General features: G+C 38.4%; 1 protein-coding gene across 2 annotated transcripts in view; it reads left to right on the forward strand.

Moving 5' to 3' along the window:
* arhgap36 (Rho GTPase activating protein 36) overlaps positions 1-20,291 on the forward strand; it is a 95,265-nt gene that overhangs the window by 54,377 nt on the left and 20,597 nt on the right. For both annotated transcript variants that reach the window (XM_014018261.1, XM_014018262.1), the window contains exons 2-3: positions 1,099-1,255; positions 16,495-16,563. In XM_014018261.1, coding sequence (XP_013873715.1) covers positions 1,099-1,255; positions 16,495-16,563 — 226 coding nt within the window. The remainder of the gene's footprint in view (positions 1-1,098; positions 1,256-16,494; positions 16,564-20,291) is intronic.

Here is a 20,291-nt window from a genome sequence, read left to right on the forward strand (position 1 = left end):
CCTCTAGTAATATATTTACTGAGAAAAATGGTGACATGTTCAATACTTATTTTACCCGCTGTCTGTCTGCCTGCCTGCCTGCCTACCTACCTATCCATCTATCTAAGTGGTTAGCTGACAGTGATCCTCAGCAGGGTAGAGATACTGAGCTAAAACATTGTTTGGAAGTAGCTGAGCATCATTCACAATATTAAACATTATGAGATCAAGTGCAACCAAATTCAATAATTTCTCAGGCTTTGCTTGTAGATTTTCTTTTTTTTTTTTGTCTTAGCCTACAAATTGGAGAAGTGCCCTGAGTGGCCACATCTGTAGAAGGAATATGGATTAATTTCAGACATTTTAATGGTTTTAAAAACTGAAGTGAAAACATGTCTGAAAAACAATTAGACATATAAACAAACACTAAAAGATATACAATCTTGGGGGAGTGGTGGTGTAGAGACTAAAGAAGGTGACACTGTGATCGGAAGATTCTTCTTTTATCCACACAATATATTTCCCATGCACAAACCATTGGTATAAAAAACTACTTTCAGAATGTCAACATGCTTACTTTGTTGTAATGCCAGGAAGCTTCGTTGTGTGTTGAAGCAATGCTGTTACTGTAGGTTGTGTCTGAAAAGAGCAACTTAAACAAACCAGTCATTATTCAGAGGCCAAGGTCAACAGACAAATACTTCATCACAATGGGAGCCAAGCATGGGATGGATAAAAATAAACACATGACTAAGACCTGCGAAGGTTTACACAGTCATAAAAAATACCCTGCTATTTTGCTTCATCTAAAAAAAAACACTTTGGACTTTATGACTTTTGAAACATGCTTTGAAACAGGTTGAAGGCATGAGCTGAATTCCTGTTTAACTTGTATACTAGATTCTTTGGCTTTTAAATCCTTAGTGGTTGGTCAAGTGTTAAATGATCACTAATTGCAAACAGGGTTTGAGTTTATCTTTTGATTAAAGTGTCAAAGGAGATACGGACATTTGTTGTAAAGCTTCAAGATAAAAGAGAAAATCATCTTTGTGATTAATAACCGACACTACTCCAAGGGGTCTTCTTCAGTCAACAGTAACATCTCTCTTTGCTTGGCAGGGGGACCACACGTGGGGGACCATGTTGGGGCAAAGCGTGCGGTTACAACCGGTCCCCATTCAGAGCCTGTCGGAGTTGGAGCGAGCCAGRTTACAGGAAGTTGCTTTGTACCACCTGGAGGAGAGGGATCTGGACTTCAAGATCAGCATCCCCAAAGGTGAGAGACGGATACCAGTGCTGCTGTTAAAGAAGGTACTGGTGACGGTCTGCAGCTTCTGTTTCTATACTACCCACAGAGTACACACTCATTCTACAACAAATAATGTTAGCCCTTTGGTTTGCCAGTGGTGGTCCATGTGTGGGCCAGCACCACACAAACTAAAGCACAATTGCACCAGTTGCGGCGTTGACAAATTTTGGCTACAAACCACAATGCCATTTGTAACAATGCTTCTGTGCACCTGATTAGCAGCACCTGCGAGTACCAGAAGCTCAAAACAAGTGTCAGTAGCAACAGCAAACTAAACTGTTTGGCAGAAAAGATTTGGCAAATTGTTTCATGTGTGCAATCCATATACTGGGCTCTACTGTTACTGCTTTTCCCACAAATGCATGTTCCTTACAAATGTGGCATCATTTAAAAGGGAAACGAACATTAACATCATTTATTGCCAAGAAACATTTTTTGTTGCAACAAAGAAATAATATACCAAACACAGATTTCCTTACTTTTTGTGCCAAGTGTGTGTGTTTATTTGTATTTTCCGAGAAGCTCAAGAAATACCAAGGGCTTAACGAGGAAATACAGAAGTTTGCAGAGAGTCAAAGTGTCAGTAGTCCCAGTGGGCATTGGAGCACTCCGTGCTGTGACCCCCAAACTGGAAGAGTGACTTCAACAGTTCYCAGGAACAACTTCAGAGATCTCTGTCCAGTAAAGTGCAATCCTTAAAACAGATAAGATATTGCCCAGAACCCTCAGACTAACAGATTTCTGGTAAAGGACTTGAGTTTGACGTGAAGTGGAACCACCCAAGTGAAAAAGCAGGATGAGATACAAGTTTTTATATAAACGAATGTCACAGGATCCATCTATAATTACAGACTGTAAAGACTAAGCCAAATGTCATTCCCAGTCATCATAAAGATCATGCATCAGAAACCACTTAGCTACCTGTTTAGCTTTTAAAATTCTTAAAGGCTTGAAAAGAGTATAATTTAGCCCAAACCATGATCTTTTGTTAACCTTTGCTGAAACCTAACATTTTTGGTGGGCAGTCCAGCATTCGGTAAAAATGACACAAGAATTGTTGGTAATGTTCCACGATTCCGCTATAAATTTTTCATGGAAGACAGCCTGACAGTGCAATCTCCAACCACTTACCATGCCTTTAGTATTTTCATTGTGATAGTTTCAACATAGCCTCAATCACCTCACCATGGAACTGACACCATCCAGTCACTGCTTATATTAGAGATGAAATGACAGCTCTGACATTCATGTTTTTTTGATGGTTTCAGAACATGAAAGTGTACTCCCCTTGTAAGCCCAGAACCATGTTTGTTAGTAGAATGTGGTTGTATAATCCCAGAGGAGTCAAGAGGAATAAATATGTCTGTAAACTTGTTGAGTTGTCTAAATGTTTGAACAGTGTTCTAGAAAGTCAGACTCATCTCAGTGTGAGTGAAAAGTATGAAGTAGGAAGTTTTTCAGAGTTAGCTGACATTCATTCATAGATTCATAGAAAATAGTTGATTTAAGCAAATTGATGTCATGGATAACAGTCTGAACTGGTTATTTTTCATGTTAGTGTGGTATTAATGGAGTAATGCTRTCAAACATTTTCCTTGGAACTCAAATCTAGGAATAACGACAAGCCCAACTTCATCATGTTTCAGTTGAAACCTTTCAGAATTTGTAGGATGTACTAATCATGCTTGCTACTATTAGCAATACCAGCTACCAATGGCATTCTATGTATGTTATGCACTTAATCACAGTAGCTACATGTTTCTTAAAGATACTGTAGTTCCCTTAACTATACTAGGCCAATCAACTGGAAGGTAAATATTCACGCTTGCCTCACTTCTGGCTCTCAGGCATGAGTCAGGGGGTCAATGGACCAAACCACGGTGAAATTGATAGTGGAATGGGGACATTTTTTAGACTCATAAATGCATTGATTTGCCAATATAAATGTTGGATACGCTTGATTTTCTATATATTTCTGAAAGGTTTCTTCAAATGATTTATTGGAGGGTATCAATCTTTATTTTACAAAGATGGGGGTGTATTTTTTTAAACTCTTACCATTGGATTTCCACCTTAGGTTTGAAATTCTGACTTCCGAGTAAAAATAAAAAGGCTTACAACATTGCAAAAGTTGGCAATTGTGTATTTTTTGCACACGTTTGTTGTATGTCTGTTAGCTAAATATCTAATAAAGCACTTGGAAAGCAATTATTGGATGTACTGTACATTTATTATTATTATTATTATTATTATTATTATTATTATTATTATTATTATTATTATTATTATTATTATTATTATTATTATTATTATTATTATTATTATTATTATTATTTATACTAACCTTGTTAAACATGACTAATCAACCTTAGACACAAAAATGACTCTTTTAAGATCCGTAGCTAGTATTTGGTGTGGAAGCTGAGTCATCTACATATGGCTTTGGCTGGTAGAGCAGGGCTTCAAGGAATGCTGCTTTTTATTTCACTAAATAATTACCAAAAATCAGATACAAAGACTCTAACTTTGCCAATCATACGTCTTGATGTGTTTGGGTGTGTTCTGTAAAAAAAGCACATTTAGTGGTTTTCAAATGCTTGGATCACTAACCACAGATTTGTGCAGAGAACAGGCTCCATAGTCACTAGTTTGTGAGATGACATTTTATTTAGATTAACTTTACACTAATCCTGTACATTTATTATCTCTCGCCTGACAAACACAAACACATGCCATTTTTGAATAATTACTGGTAGCTGTTCCTTTTTGATCTGTCATGACGCTGATGGAGCTTTCTTCTTGAAATATTTGTGAATAGTTTTTATGTAAGCTGTGAGCACTGCCCTCTCTGTACTGGACATTTTCATACTCTAAAACCAGACCTGTTGGATTGAATAAACTGATAACTCTGTGAAGTACCACATCACTTTTCATCTGCAGTTATTTATTTATGCACACATTCCTCTCCTTGCTACCAGACCACTCCCTGCTCTGAAAAAAAAAAAGTTAACTTCCTAATCTGTGTAAACTCTGCAGTAGATCCACCTGATAAAATGGAATAGTTACACGTAGTCTGAGGTGTTCTTCTTGTGTTTATTGAAGTCTTGGAGCTAATCGAGGATGGCGGCAGTGGTTCACAGAGGAAGATTTTACAAGTATCTGATAGTTGTGTTTTTGTTTTCTGGGAAATCAAGCTGAACATAATCTGCTTTTCTCAGACTCCGTTTTTTTTTTTTCTTCATACTGCTGTTCTCTCACAGGACTATTGACCTCTGACCAGTTTAACTTTGAGCATGTTTCTGTTTGAGGTCCAAATTTCTGTTTCTTCAGGAAGTGGTCAAACTCAATTATATAATTAATAAAGTGTGGGCTTTCAATGCCCCAGAGACAAAACCTTTAAAAGTGTAGCTACCACTACTTTCCTTCATGTGATTAACTTTTTGCATTTGTCTTAAAGTTGTTTTGTGAGTTGTCTTTAAACTGTCTTACTTGTTGAACTATTTAAACAACTTCAGTTTGGAAAAATTTAAATTTAAATAGCTCCAATCTAAAAAAAATAAAATCATAATATTCCATGGTTTCATAAACCATTTTTAAAATTTACCTCCAATAACATTTCTGCTAAGAAAAAATATAATGACAATTATACAGGAAGTTCCCCAGGCTGCCCAGGAAGTGCTACAGGTACCTGCTGCAGCATGCACTTATAAATCACCCTAAACAAGCATATACTGAAAAACTGATGATAATGTAAACGCTTCTACAACAACGTTACCATGACGTCTATAAAAATGTTTGATATTGGAGTTGTTTTAGGATGGCAAACTGATCAGTCTGATGAGCTAATGGTTAGGTTGAACCAAAAGGAAGCTAATATTAAATAACTTTTTTGTTTGAGGGCCGAGTAAAGGATTTTGATATAGAGGTAAAATGCTAACGTTAGCTAGCTAGCTTTGCTAACACCACTTACACATAGCTTACCTTTCTTTGTGCTTCCTGTATAAGTGACAATAAAAGTTTTATATAGACTCGACCATCCCTGAAAGCGAAGTGCTACAGAGTTTACAAGTCACTGTGGGCTTTTTCCTGGATGTTTTATAAATATATTCTTTATGATTTATGTGGCCCCATTGTAAGATTTTGCAGATATCGTCTCCCGCTCCCAGACAACCACTGCTCATTTTCTTGCATGCGAGTAAAAGAGGGTGGGGGTGGGTGACAGTGGTAACAAAAATACATAATTAGCAATGAGTCATGCTTTGATTTGAATTGGTAAGTTTTATATACAATGAAAAGTAAAATCCAGAGTCTTCAATGTCCGAGACCAAGACAAGACCAAGTACAAAATAAGATCGAGTCTGAGACGAAGCCAAGAGCATGAAAACTTGGTCTTGAGACCGAGTGAAATAATTCCAAATACTAACATGTACAGTAGAGCGACTAAAACAGCAGCAGTTTGTCTTCAAGCAGTCTAAGCCTATAGTGGCATAAATAAGGGATACCTCAGGAAACCTAAGTCTAACTATAGGATTTATCAAAAATGAAAGTCTTCAGTCTAATCTTAAAAGTAGACAGAGTGTCAGCCTCACGGACAGAAACTGGAAGTTGGTTCCACAAGAGAGGAGCTTGATAACGGAAAGCTCTGCCTCCCATTCTACTTTTAGAAACTCGAGGAACCAGAAGTAAACCTGCAGTCTTAGAGCGAAGTGCTCTGTTAGGAAAGTATGGAACAATAAGGCCAGGTGCCTGCTTCATTTTTCACTCTTGCTCAGTTTTTTCTTTTGGTTTCTCCCTTCTCACACAAAAGATCTGGGGTCTCATTTATAAAGGATTGCAAGGAAACCATACTAAAAGTGAATGTACGGCCAAACGGCGGAAATGGCATACGCAAAAAAAAAATTCTGATTTATAAAACTGTGCGCACGCATGTTTCACCACATTTTCCCTTTATAGATCACAGCGTGCCTCATAATTTGTGCACGAGGTCCCGCCTCAGGTTCTACCCTCTACATGTCCACACTCAACCATAAACAGTCAATGCAAAGTACCTCATGAATGTTAAGATGTATTAAAATCAGTCAGCTGATCAATGCCAACAAAAGTGATTGGTTCAGACACGCTCCGTCGTGTGTCTGGAGRWTGACAGGTGCTGACTGACAGCTGCTCACRTRAACAGAATGTCTGTAAYTKACACAGATTTTCCCTCATCTTGCTTTAGAGTAATCTAACGATTTTTATAAATAAATAAAAAAACTCAGCTTCAAATTAATTTTCCCTCAGAGCCTGAAGGACGATAAAAACAATAAAAATAAAATTAAATAAGTCAGGTAAAATTAGGAATAAGTCCCCCGCTCTTCTCCTCGTCATCTCCCCCTCCTGTCTGCTCTGTTATCCGCAGCAGACACCCCTGCCCCACGCGCGCACACACACACACACACACGCACGCGCGTGACAAACACGGACTTTAAAACGTGAAGTTTTATAACATCCACACTGGCGAGGTGGATGCGCCCTGCGCGTGTATCCAAAGCGTGACTTTTGCTGTCCTGCTGTTCTTGTCGGGGAGGGGTCTGTGGGTCGGGGAGGGGTCTGTGGGTCAGGGAGGGGTCTGTGGGTCAGGGAGGGGTCTGTGGGTCAGGGAGGGGTCTCTGGGTCAGGGTCGTCTGAGGAGGTAGCAGATGAAGGGAGTTGCACACGGGAACTTTTATTCAAGATTTAAGTTTTTTAATTCAAAGATCCTCATGGCTCAGCAGCAGAAGCATAAATATTACTGTTAAGAAAGCTGATGATAAAGTTGCATAAAAATCTGATGAAGGTAAATTAAATATCTGACAGTGATCATTACACAGTGTGGCTCTAATTCTTCACTTCACCATCTGTGTCGCAGTTTCCCGTCTCTAAAATGAGCGTACGCATGGGTCAGAGCTGGCTGAGGCACCGCACATTTTCACGTCAAGTTTGGATTTTATAAATCACAACCTTGGCATGAAAAGTGGCGTACGCAAGTTTCTGGGCTCATATTGTGTGTACACAAGTTTTATAAATCCGACCCCTGGCATTTATTTTAGTTTTTGCCCTTCCTGAATCAACCTGGGTTCAGTCCTGCAGCCTCAAACTCATGAGAGTGTGACACTGATCACAAAGTGCTCTCTGAATATATGTGTGAAGGCACATTATTTCCCCTGTGGGGAAATACCCTCAGCCCTCCATGTCTGCTAGCGTTTGAGCCCCCCCCCCCCCCCCCCCCCCCACACACACACACAACTGCCATGTTGTTTGTCTTCTCAGAGTTTCTGTATCTTTCTTTCCATTAGAGTTTTTCTCCTCCTGACTTTCCTCTTTCTGTCTACAATTAGTTCTTCACCCCTCTCATTATTTGGAATATTTTCTCATTGAAGCTAAAAGAATCCTTGGTGTAAACCTTTTATTGTTTATAATAACGTTAAATGTTAGATGTTCCTCCATGAGTTGTGCCAGCAAATTCTTTGCAAAACACATCAGCCCCTTTGCAGGTTTGCTCATATTTGGTTTGTCTGGAGTTTATTCTTGGTCTGTTCTGAAAATTCTACAGAAACCTAGAACTAACAGGTCCTCCACTTCCTCTAGCCTGCTCTCTGTTGTTGTTAGGGTATTTTTATCATGTTCTTTTCTCCTTTCAATCTGCTTGTTGATAGCTTTGGCTCTCTTTATGCTTTGATTTAAAAACCTTATCAAACCAAGTGAGGACCGCCGATATGCAGCGTTCACAGGAGTTTTTCTATAGGGGCTTGTCTGGTTTGGTGGTCTGGTATTCCTGAGGCTTCAGGTTTCAGTCCAGGTTGTGTCAGGTGTAAATAATTGGCAAATCTGTCACACAAGTTTGCTCTCTGTGGTGACCTCTGCAGAAAGAAACAGGAGCGTCTCAAAAACCATTTCCGAGGGGCTGACTGCCTGAGCTCCACGTCTCATGGGAGGACATAAACCCACTTTGCTTGAATGCATATTATTAGCCATACAAATGATTGATAAGTGCCTTCCAACCTACTAGAAGGTAGAGGTGGGACAGTCTGGACACAATATATGGGACTGATAACCGCTAACAATGTCTATTTAATTAAGTCAGGATCCTGAGAAAGTTTTGCAGGATCTCGCAAAAGTAAGTCAGGATCTGTTTTTATCCCCCCATGTCCCCTTATGGGCTCCGTACTCAAGAGCCCTACTGAGCCAAGAAAGCAACTCTGAGGCACGAGCAAAAAATAAAAAAAATACAGCCAGAGTAAAAACAAAAACAAAAAAGGGCAAACTACCTGAAACGGTTATAAAGTCTGAAGAGGTCCACCTAATACCAACTGTGTGAGGCCTCGCTGCTGCAGAGAACCAAACTAAGCAGTGTTCTCCTCAAAGCAGAGGTCAAAAGATGTTTGTGCAGATCAGTGATGTCCAGTCCAGGGGTCGGATTTATAAAACTGGCGTACGCACAATTTGAGCCCAGAAACTTGCGTACGCCACTTTTCACACCAAGGTTGTGATTTATAAAATCCAAACTTGACGTGAAAATGTGCGGTGCCTCAGCCAGCTCTGACACATGCGTACGCTCATTTTGGAGACTGGAAGCTGTGACACAGATGGTGAAGTGAGGAATTAGAGCCACACTGTGTAATGATCACTGTCAGATATTTAATTTACCTTCATCAGACTTAAATAAAAGTTCCCGTGCGCAACTCCATTCATCTGCTTCCTCCTCAGACGACCCCGACCCACAGACCCCTCCCCGACAAGAACAGCAGGACAGCAAAAGCTTTGGATACACGCGCAGAGCGCGCTCACCTCGCCAGCGTGAATAATAAACCTTCACTTTTAAAGTCCGTATTTGTCACGCGCGCGCGGGATGCGTGCGTGCGTGCTTGCGTGCGTGCGTGTGTGCGCGCGCGGGGGGTGTCTGCCGCGGATAACAGAGCAGACAGGAGGGGGAGAGGACGAGGAGAAGAGCGGTGGACTTATTTCTAATTTTATCTGACTTATTTAACTTAATTTTAATTTTTTTATCATCCTGCAGGCTCTGATGGGAAATTAATTTGAAGCTGAGGTTTTTTATTTTTATTTTTTATAAAACTCGTTAGATTACTCTAAAGCAAAATGAGGGAAAATCTGTGTCAATTACAGACATTCTGTTCACGTGAGCAGCTGTCAGTCAGCACCTGTCATCCTCCAGACGCACGACGGAGCGTATGAACCAATCACTTTTGTTAGCATTGATCAGCTGACTGATTTAAATACATCTTAACATTCATGAGGTACTTTACATTGACTGTTTATGGTTGAGTGTGGGCGTGTAGAGGGTAGAACCTGAGGCGGGACCTCGTGCACAAACTCTGACGTGCGGCTGTGATTTATAAAGGAAAGATGCGCAGAAACGTGCGTACGYATGRTTTTATAAATCTGAATTTTTTTTTGGCGTACGCCATTTCCGCCTTTTGGCCGTACGTTCACTTTTAGTATGGTTTCCACGCAATCCTTTATAAATGAGACCCCATATTTTTACTCTGATTAAACTGTGGATTACTTTTTGGATTAATTTGTTTCTAAATAACTAATTATCCTCCAAAAATCTAAATCACCAATTATGTTTTGTTTCATTTTTTTACCAGTTTTCACAGTTCACAGTGTAACACGAAATAAATTATTTTATTTACATTTAAATATAAAATGTTTTATACTAAAGTATAAAATGTAGGTTCAGAGTGTCAACTCCAGTATGACACGTTAAATTCATTGAAGGTTACTTATGTGCTCAATAATTCAACGTGCTTTTAAAGATGGTTAAAAAAGACAGTAAAAAAGCTCACATTAGCAGAAAAACAAAGTACAAAAAATTTGCAATTTGTCATAAAAAATCTAAAATGAGCTGAAAAAAAGGTTAAAAAAAGTAGCTGAAAAGGCAAAATTAGCACAAAGAAACTGACAGAACATGTTTGCTGAATTAAGCATTAGGAAGCTGAAATTATTACGAAAAGGTGTAGCTAGTAGGAAAAAGCGAAAGGCAGCTGAAATAAGCTAAAAAGGTAGAAAATGGCTTAAATTTGCATTAAAAAAGCAGAAATAAGCAGAACTGAATTGAAATTAGCAGAAAAGCAAAAATGAACAAGAAGAAAGCTGAAATAACAGCTAAAATCAAATAGCAAAACAAAAAGCAGAAGGCTGAAATTAGTACAAAGAGTTGGAAAAAGCAAAGCACAATAAAGATTTATGAACATTTAGATGGGTTTTAAGGATGTTGAAGACAGGTCCATTCATTTTAAATGAGGGAAAGCGTGGCTAAAAAAGCTAAATATTTGAAAAAGTTGCTGAAATACCAAAAGTCATAGCACCCATGGCACAACTGTTGAAATAGCAAAAAATAAAAAATAAAAATAAAAAATAAAAAAAATAAATAAATAAAAAAAGTGGAACTAGTTACTTGTTGAAAAACGAATGCCTATCAAACATTCATGTCATTAATTCTGTTGACTTTTCATGGCGGTCACATAAAGTAGCTGTGACGTTAAGCGTGCACGAAGCATGAGCTCCGTTTGCGCTTGTCATCACCTCGGCTTGCACTGTTTGTGCGTCGTGCACTCAGACACAAGTCAGCAGCTTCAGATGGAGGTGGTGTGCGTTCAGAGGGAGGAGTCGAGCACTTTGGAAATAAACTTTAATTTCCTGCAGTCATGGGAATTTGACCTCTTTATCCCAACAGCTCTAACACGCTGCTCCTCTTCCCTTTCTGGTTAGTTTTGTTTTCTTTCTTTTCTCCCCCCTGAGAGTCGAGGCTGCAAGATTCATGTTCTCATGTCACAAGTATTTTGAAAAGCACAAATGGCGTGTAGGTAACTCCATCTTTTCCTTAATAGGGAAAAGATTTAACAATGAATTAGTGATTTCTAAACACCGTCTTCGCTAACCCTAACAATAGTTTCCTCCACATAAACTGTCACAAAGAGAGAATGTAGAGACTGTAAAATAGACTGAAACAAACTGGGGGCAAACTCAAAGAGGCTCACCTAAACACACAAACCAAAACTGGGCCCGTATATACACTAAACACTTTCATTTGTTGCTGGTGCTAAAAGAGATCAAAAGGAGAAACCCACAAAAAGAAAACTGAATGAATGAAATGTGTAAATGCAAATATTCTATTGAGCACATGAAAATAACATTTGTATTGTTTTTTTTTTTCCTTCAATGCCTGATCTGGCCAAACAGGTCAGTATCACAAATACTTKAACTTGAACTGTCATTTGTGATTTTACCTTTAGTTAGCTGATTATAATAAAACAGGACAAAGGATTTAGGCAAATAAATGCTTTCTAATAACAACAATATTAAACAATCCCACAAAGCAGAGGTGCGGGCCAGATCTGGTGTCCAGCTAGCACTGCTGGCATGACAAGAGGTTTGTCAAACAGATGTGGGCCAGGTTTGGCAACTGGTGGCACTGTTTTCAGATGGCATGCAACAACTGGTCCAGTTGTGGTTTGGTTTATGTGGTGCTGGCCCCATGCATGGACCACCTCTGGCAAACCACATCTGCGCCACTAAAGGGCCTTCATTTGTTGTTTCCTGTGTGGGTATATAACAGTATATCAATAATAAAATAATTCTTATATTACAATTGTTTAGTAAAAAAAAACCACCAGTGCAAAAAAAAAAGGTGCGCAAAAATATACAACAATCAACAATGTCAACAAAAACAAAATATACCTTCATACATGGGCATGAGGAATCCGAATGCTTTCAGCTAAGTAACTCCAAATGGCTTTATTCTTGATTAATATGTGAAAGTCAAAGTCAGTAGTACAAATAAAGTGTCAAGTATAAATCTCATTCAGCTGCTATCGATCCGATACAGACGCTCACCTTGATATCGATACAACCAATATTTTAATCAATATGCCTATGCCTGGAATTTATTGGCTGGATCCAGAATGGAGACAGAACTCAATGGGCCTCATGCAGGAACATGTTCGTATTCTTCTCCTAAATTTCTCTTACTTTAGTTCGTACAAAGGGTTCGTACGAACATGTCACGTCAGATTCAACAAACTCTTCTATCTTCAGGAAAAGTGTGTAAATGAGCTGCGTAAATTCCACCTGTTCTATCCAGCTGCTCGTGCACGCGAGAGGAGATTAGCATAATTACCACCCCAAAAACACCATATAAGGCTGTGTTTCCTGCCTCAGATATCAGGAAGTGTCCATTCATGAAAATGACAGCGAAAATTAAAAAGAAGAACTTTACGAGTTCAGAGATTGAAGTCCGTCTGTCAGAGATCCAGAAAATAAAATCTGTCATTTTTAGCAGGTCAGCTGTGGAATAAAAAGAGCTGCTAAAAGTATAAACAACTGTGTTAAATCATTTTCATTTATTCAGAAGCAGCAGCGCTGCGCACCGTACACCCCCACCCCACGCGCGGTCGCAGGTGGTGTCGGATGCGGTTCTGAAATAAGCATTTTAAAATGTTTTCAAATTATGTCTGGCACTTTGGAGAAAATCCAGGACTCACTGGAGGGATCATGTATCCCTCTGGTCTGAGAACATCTCGGTGTCCCCCAGGACGAGTTGGAAAGTGTCGCTGGGGAGAGCGGGGTCTCCTGCTGCCCCCACAACCCGATCCCGGATAAGCCGGCAGGACGGACAATTTATATTGTTAGTCTAAATTATTACATTTAAAATTATAACTCTAATTCAAGCAGAATAGCCTATTGTCAACATAATTATGGAGTGTGATTTATTTTCAACTCAAAATATCTTCAAACTAAGTAAATATAAAGTTATTAGTGAAGAAAACCCGTCTGGATAACAGCAGACTGACTGCTCGTAAAATTTACGACAGGTCTGGACCACTCGTAAATTTTGTTCGTATCTGAAAAAAATCGTAGAATACGAAAACATTGGTGAATGCCACAAATTCTCCTAAATCACTCGTACGCACAACTTGAGAACAAATTTTTGCGTACGAACGGTTCTTGCATGAGGCCCAATGAGCTTAAATTGTTTTGTTTTTTCTTCATAATAAAATGACTGAGGCAGCAAAAACGTAACAGGGTGAAGGATCACAACAACAGTATAGACCTCAAAGGAAGCGGACTGTGACATGACATCCAACAGTGCATCGATGAGGAGGTAGAAAACAGAGAAGTGAGCCGAAGTTAACGAGAAGATGACAAACAGCGGAGCTCAACCAGTCAGCTGCTGGAGGAGAAGTAAAAACTGGTCAATTAGACACAAGAGTCATGAATAAATTTTATAATAAAACACAAACAATTATTTGGTGCTACCAAAGAGGATTTTTCTTGACTGTTTTTCATGTTTGGAGAGAAACTTCAAAAAAGAATCAGAGTTGAAAAATAATAATGAAACTAAGGCTGACATAGCATCTGAAAATAATTTAGAAGAGCAAAAACTCAGGCAGACAGGGGGAACAAAAACCCTTGTAATGCCTGGACAATCACCACATATAAAAGGGCACTAAGGAGGGGGAAATGACAAACACCTGGGGAGAGACAGAGGATCAGGTGAGAGTGGGCGGGGCTTGAGCAGGAACTGACAGAACTAATGACACAAGAACTCAAAAATAAAGACCCCCAAAAGAGAGGAAAATAAAACATTTTACAGATTCACTAGTAGACATGGAATTATTAGAAAATAAAAATAATTTAAATTCAGAAATATTTGTAAATATTATGGATATGTTAAAGTATATACAGATACATCAAATATTATAAAAGATCAAATTGTTGTAGCGTTCATAATTCCTGAGTTTTGTGTGGAAGCAGGAAGGAGGATAAGTGATAATGTCTCAGTATATACAGGGGAAATGGTAGCAATACTATTAGCTATTCAGTGGATTGAAGATAATCRGCCATTAAGATCAATAGTGTATTCAGATTCCAGCTCATCACTAATTAGTATTAAAAACAAATTTTCAGAAAGTAGACCAGACATTTTGATAGAAATACAACATTATTTAGAATTAAAATGATGGGGTTAAATGCCATATTTGCATGGATTCCAGCACATGTAGGTATTAGAGGAAATGAATGGGCAGACAAAGTAGCAAAGGAGGCTACTAGACATATTTTAGTCAAGATAGATGTCAAAGTCAGTCAAACAGAAGGAAAAAGTGTCATAAAAAAGAAAATGAGAGAAAAGTGACAAAAACAATGGGAAGAAAAAAGAAAAGGTCGATGGTTTTATAGGATTCAGAGGAAAGTAGGAGAGATGAGAAGTGCTGAAAGAAACAGAAGGGAAGAGATAGTTATATCACGTCTTAGATTTGGACATACAGGATTAAASAGTACTCTCTTTTTAATAGGGAAACATGATACTGGTGAATGTGATTGTGGAGGAGATGAAACCGTAGAACATATTCTGGTAAACTGTCAAAAGTACAGAAATGAAAGAGATCAATTAATTAATAGACTTGATGAWATGAAAATGAGATTAAATCCATTTGAAATTTTACAACAAAACTCAGTATCTGACAGTTCTCAAGCTTTGATTTATTATCTGAGATTGACTCAATTACTTGATAGGATATGAGTATTTTTTATTATTAATAAGTTGTTTCAGTCCACACTCCTTTCCAGTTGGTGGTGGTAGTGTACACCTAAAGTTTTTTTGCAAACCGCTAATGAACCCTATATAGAAGGAGAAGAAGAAGAAAATAAAACATTAAACGCGAATGAAATAACACTGAAAGATAAACTCAAGGAACAAGAAGAACAGATTAACAGAATTTACTCAAACATGTCGAAGCTTAGAGTTTACACATGGACAAATCAGATTACAAAGAGAAACAGGTTTCTTTAAAGGAATGAATATCACCCGTTCACTAGCATTATTTATTTATTTTTTAAGTTTTTTTGTTTGTGTTTGAACAGTGCTTCCCAAAGTTGGGGTCAGGACCCACAGTGGGGTCCTGAAACATCAAGGTGGGGTCCTGAAACATCAAGGTGGGGTCCTGAAACATCAGGGTGGGGTCCTGAAACATCAAGGTGGGGTCCTGAAACATCAAGGTGGGGTCCTGAAAAGATTTTCTGATTTAATCACATTGAAAAATGATGACTTAGAAAACGTTGTTGGCCCTGGTTGTTCCAAATAAGCGAAATTACTTAAAAATGAATGATATGAATATTGTTASTTTGTTTATTTAACCTGATATCAATGTTTACCAATCAAAAACAGTTGGGGCCACAGGTCTCTGCTACTGGTATCCAGTGGGTTCAAAACCAGAAAGGTTTGTCAACCAGTGTGTTAGAGTACGTGTCTGGGATGATTCTCAACTACTACCACACCAAATTTGAGTTAAATATCCAGAAAATTAACTGAATTACAATCATTTTTGTGTTTGCTAAGGTTGAATAGTTGGGGTTGTCATTTTAAATATGCTGCACATACATTTCATATTGTATGGACTGTCCGTAAATTAAAGATTTGACCCCATTTTGCATGTATGTAGATGTATAGGGCAAGCTTACGTATTAAAAAAATAACTTTGCTTCAAATGTATTTAAGCCTCAGAGCTGGCATGGTGTAAGGAAATAAATCCACCATCACCGTTTCTTCAGCGTTACAGTCAGTTATCTCCACCCCACAATCTTTCTTTCTTTTGTGGCCGTCACTACACTCAAACACCCCCATTGTATCGCGTGACAGTACTACGGATATTTTTTTTTTGAAAATTACACATTTCTGTGGGTCAACAGGTAAACATCCGATGGGGTTGCATCCCTTTCCAAGAGTTTCATTAAAACAGCTGATCCCAAAACAATATACAGTACCGCCATTAAATAAATGATAAATAAACCAATTCTTCTTCTATGATTTACACAAGCACGCTCTGAGTATCTGTGTTCATTTTAAACACGCTTCTGAATGTGTTTATCACTTTCTGTCTATATATGCCAGACGAGCTATTTTTCATGTTGTCATTAGACAAAGCAAGTTGTCCAACCAAACTGCAGCCTGTCTAATGAAGTTTTACTGTCTGTCGTAGATGTTATCGCTGAGGAGAGAGAGAAAGGTCGTTCTGAGGCCAAAAGTCTTTATGTGACAGGAAGGAGCTGTTCAAAGGAAAAATTTGTGCTTTATGATAAAAGACGGACATCGCCGTCCCATTAACCGTAAACCTCGGCTGTTCTGTATAAAACACAAATATTTTACTCACTCGCTCTTTGTTCCGCAGAAATACGCAAGCGAAGGAAATCTCTACGCAAGAGGTTCGACTCCTTTTCAAAGGAAAAGAAAGAGCGAGGTAAGTGGTTAAACCCAGCATCATCTGTGGCTCCTGCTGTGACTTACATTTCCACACAGACTTAATGTTTACTACACATGTCCTCATAGCATCACCGTTACTGGTTTATAGCGTCTCTCACCGTCACAAACCACTAACAGCCCCATTATGTGTCTCCCAGGCTGAATCATGCAGAGTTTATTGGTGCATCTTTATTTCTGATGATGTAAACTGAATAATGAACGAACACCACGACACGCCGAGCTTGTCTGAAGTCACGTTACAAACACTATCACAGCTCTGTTGGCAGACAATTCATGCCTGGTCTTTTCTACCACAAAATGGTGCCTTCAGTTACCACCTAAACCAGGGATGGGCAACTCAAACGATGGAGGGGGCCACAGTTTTTTGTTGACACTACCAGGGCCACGTAGCACTGCACACTTACCCAGTGGTTATGATGCAAAGTCAAATTTATTTTTGATATTTTCAGCATTTTCATACCAACTGAAGGTAATATAGTTACTTGATTGTGGGGTAGAATCAAGTATGTATTTTCCAGGCACATAGTACCTGGAAAATACATAACACCCCCATTTAAAAAACACTCTTAGATTCTAAGAGCTGCTTTGAATGCATTGTTTTAGTAAATAAAAAAATATATATATTTTTGCAGGCCAGACAGAAGTTACTCACAGACTACGTATGTGGCCTGTGGGCCTCCTTTTGCCCATCCTTGACCTAAATGTTTACTCCAGTTTAGTCTTTCAAACCTTTTTAGCTTCTAAATTGCAGGTCAAACTAGGTGGTCAGCTGGTTTGTTGGTTCAAATTCTGCTGTGCTCTAAAAGGCATTATGGTCTCTTCCTGGGGGCAAAATTGTACTTCCTGTTTTCTATTTCTGCTAAGATCCATCATTTGAACACTGACCTGTTTGGTATCCACAGAAACATCAGAATCCTGTCTAAAGGCATTTCTTCATCCACCAAACACAGTTAAAACCACAAACAGTTGAATCAGAAAGTAAACAAATTGTATAAAATAGTGTCAACGCAAATCTGCAAATAAGTTTTGATCAATTTTGACTATTCTTTTTAGAAATGCAAGTCAGAGCAAATAACATAATATGCTGTAAATTGTTATATTATTGATTATGAGTTAATCTGCTGCAGTTAGAGTCAAATTAAGTCATTCCTCACTGTTTTATATGAACAGGGTAAAATAATAATAATAATAATAATAATAATAATAATAATTATAATTATAATAATGTAATAATAGAATTTCAAAAACACGTCTTTTCAGTTGTGTAAGAAAAAAATTATTATTTGTTTGCCATTTAAAACCTAAGATTTCGTAACATTTATTGACCAACATGGTCCATCCTGTGCAGAATGACAGAATATTCGTTAATAGTTGCATTGATATAGCTCACTGTTCTTACATTTTGCTCATTTTTACAAAATGTTCAATTTAAATGTTAAAAAATATGTCTAAATATTAAACCCCAAATCTAAATGTAAAAGTTAAATCTTAAACCTTGAAGTTTAAGCGCACCGCCGATCACAAGGCCAGAGAAATGAGTCTGAACTGATTATGGCAAAACGTGACGGCGAGGGAATTCTGAGAGATGATATCAGAGATTACTTTTTATTTTTAACTTWAAAAAACATTCTGTGAGTTTTGTTAAATAAACACAAGTTGACGTTTCTGGAGCAGTTTATGGAACACGTATTTAGACCATGAGTTCTTGTGTAGAACCCTCTGAGGACGCTCTGTATGTCTGAAGRATAAACAGGATGGAAGTTTTATAGTCCATATGTTTGTCATTATGGTGGTATTTTAATCACCATCCCTCCCACAGTGTGGTTAACTGATTATACTTTGGTTTCTCATATTAAGTTTTTGGGTTCTTCAGCCAAACAATGAAGCTCCTATACTTCTTGTTTTCTGCAAATTTCTTGTCTTGAGTTTAGTAAAACCAGAAACTGAACCAGTGTCTGGTCAGTGGCGTCTTAAACGTCGTAGGTCTGAACAGTTCATCCTAATAGCAACATGAAAAACTCCGTTATTTACGACTGTGCAGAAGTTTTAAACTGTTCTTCATCCTTGCATTGTTTTATGGTTTTATGTGTCAAGCASTGTCGTTACCTCCACCACAGAGGTTGTGTTTTCAGTRGCGTTGGTTTGTTTGTTTGTCTGTCTGTGGACAAGATYACTCAAAAAGTTCTGAACGGGTTTYCATGAAATGTTCAGGACGTGTTGGGGTTGTCACAAAGAACAATTCGTTAGCTGGTGTTTGATATTTTGTGATTAACTGAATGTACGATACAAACTTATTTAATCAACAAGTCTCTATTTAGCCTTAGTGTTTGTTTCTAAAATTTACTTCCTTGTTTACTATGACATGGGTAGCCATTTTTGTCAAGGTCTTCGGAGCTACAGAGAAGCTTAGAGTTAGTTTTCTGTGCATGATTCTGGCTTCCAGTTTGAACAGCTGCTTACWGTGGTGRTCTGGTAMCATCTGCCAGAGCCAATCAGCATCCAGCAGAACTTTATTCCACAGCTCAGCAGCTACACACGCTCATGCCCATAACATAGTGTTCCCCCTACATTATTGATCTTGGCAGGGCATTTTTCCAGGGTTGGAAGTTGGTGTTATCGCTACATTACTAAAGCTACATCTTAGCGCTCCAGCATAAGTGACAAGGGGTTAGCTGTGGAATCAAAGTGGGCGTGTCACAAGAGTGGGCRTGTCAAAAGCATTAACACTGTGGGCTACGAGGCCTACATGACGGTATCCTTAGATMCTGSTTGATGTCTTTACATCCTGACCCTGACCCCAACACTAAGGTTAACCAGGAGAAATGTGACCCAAGYAGGGTTCTCCAGAAAAGGTGGTGCCRTACAGTRAYGCCCCTTTTGTTCTTGTCCAATGAGGTGGTGCCGTACGGTGTCGCCCCTTTTTTACTTGTCCAGTCAGGTGTGTCCCTTTAACAAAGTCCGTCAAATCAGGTGWGTSGCTTTAGAATAGCCTTTCCTTGGGACACGCCCACTCGTCCACACTCGTCTGCAGAGACCCCTACTTGGCATTAGTAGGGGAACCTTCAATGACATTGGTGTCAATTTTCATAGTGGTGCTCAGCTCTGTTGATAGGGTTGGGTACCCTCCTTGGAAGGTAGGCAATTCAAATTTATATTTATCGTAAAGTCATCTACATAAATGAGAATATGTTTTTGTGACAAGTTATGACAAAAGTTACTACTAGTCATTTCTAGGGGTGTCCTGATACCAGTTTTTCTCATACCAAGTACGAGCACAAGTACTGAGTACTTAATCCCAAGTATTGGARCATTTGGTACGAGTACTTGTAAAAATGCTGGTATCAGGCCTGATGCTGATACTACTTATCAAGACCATTTACAGAAATTGGAAGAAGCTCTGGCTGATTAGAAGCAAATTTCAAATAGTGGATTTGAATATATAAGGTTAATCTTTATTTTTATCTTTATTGTATAGGGACCCCATTAGTTTCTACCTCAGCAGAGACTATTCTTCCTGGATCTGTTGGAGAAACATGAATTTGTATAATGTATATTTAAACAAATTGTTGCTCAAGAAGGAGTTAAACCTTTATTAAACCTTTTATTGTTTATTGTGACCACCAATTAAACCTTTATTGGTTTTTTTTTGTTTTGTATTTGTTATTTGAAGACAATTTTTGTTGAATTTATTTATTCGAGAAAAGG

This window comes from Austrofundulus limnaeus, unplaced genomic scaffold (genome assembly GCF_001266775.1).
Source record: "Austrofundulus limnaeus strain Quisiro unplaced genomic scaffold, Austrofundulus_limnaeus-1.0 Scaffold188, whole genome shotgun sequence".
NCBI lineage: Eukaryota > Metazoa > Chordata > Actinopteri > Cyprinodontiformes > Rivulidae > Austrofundulus > Austrofundulus limnaeus.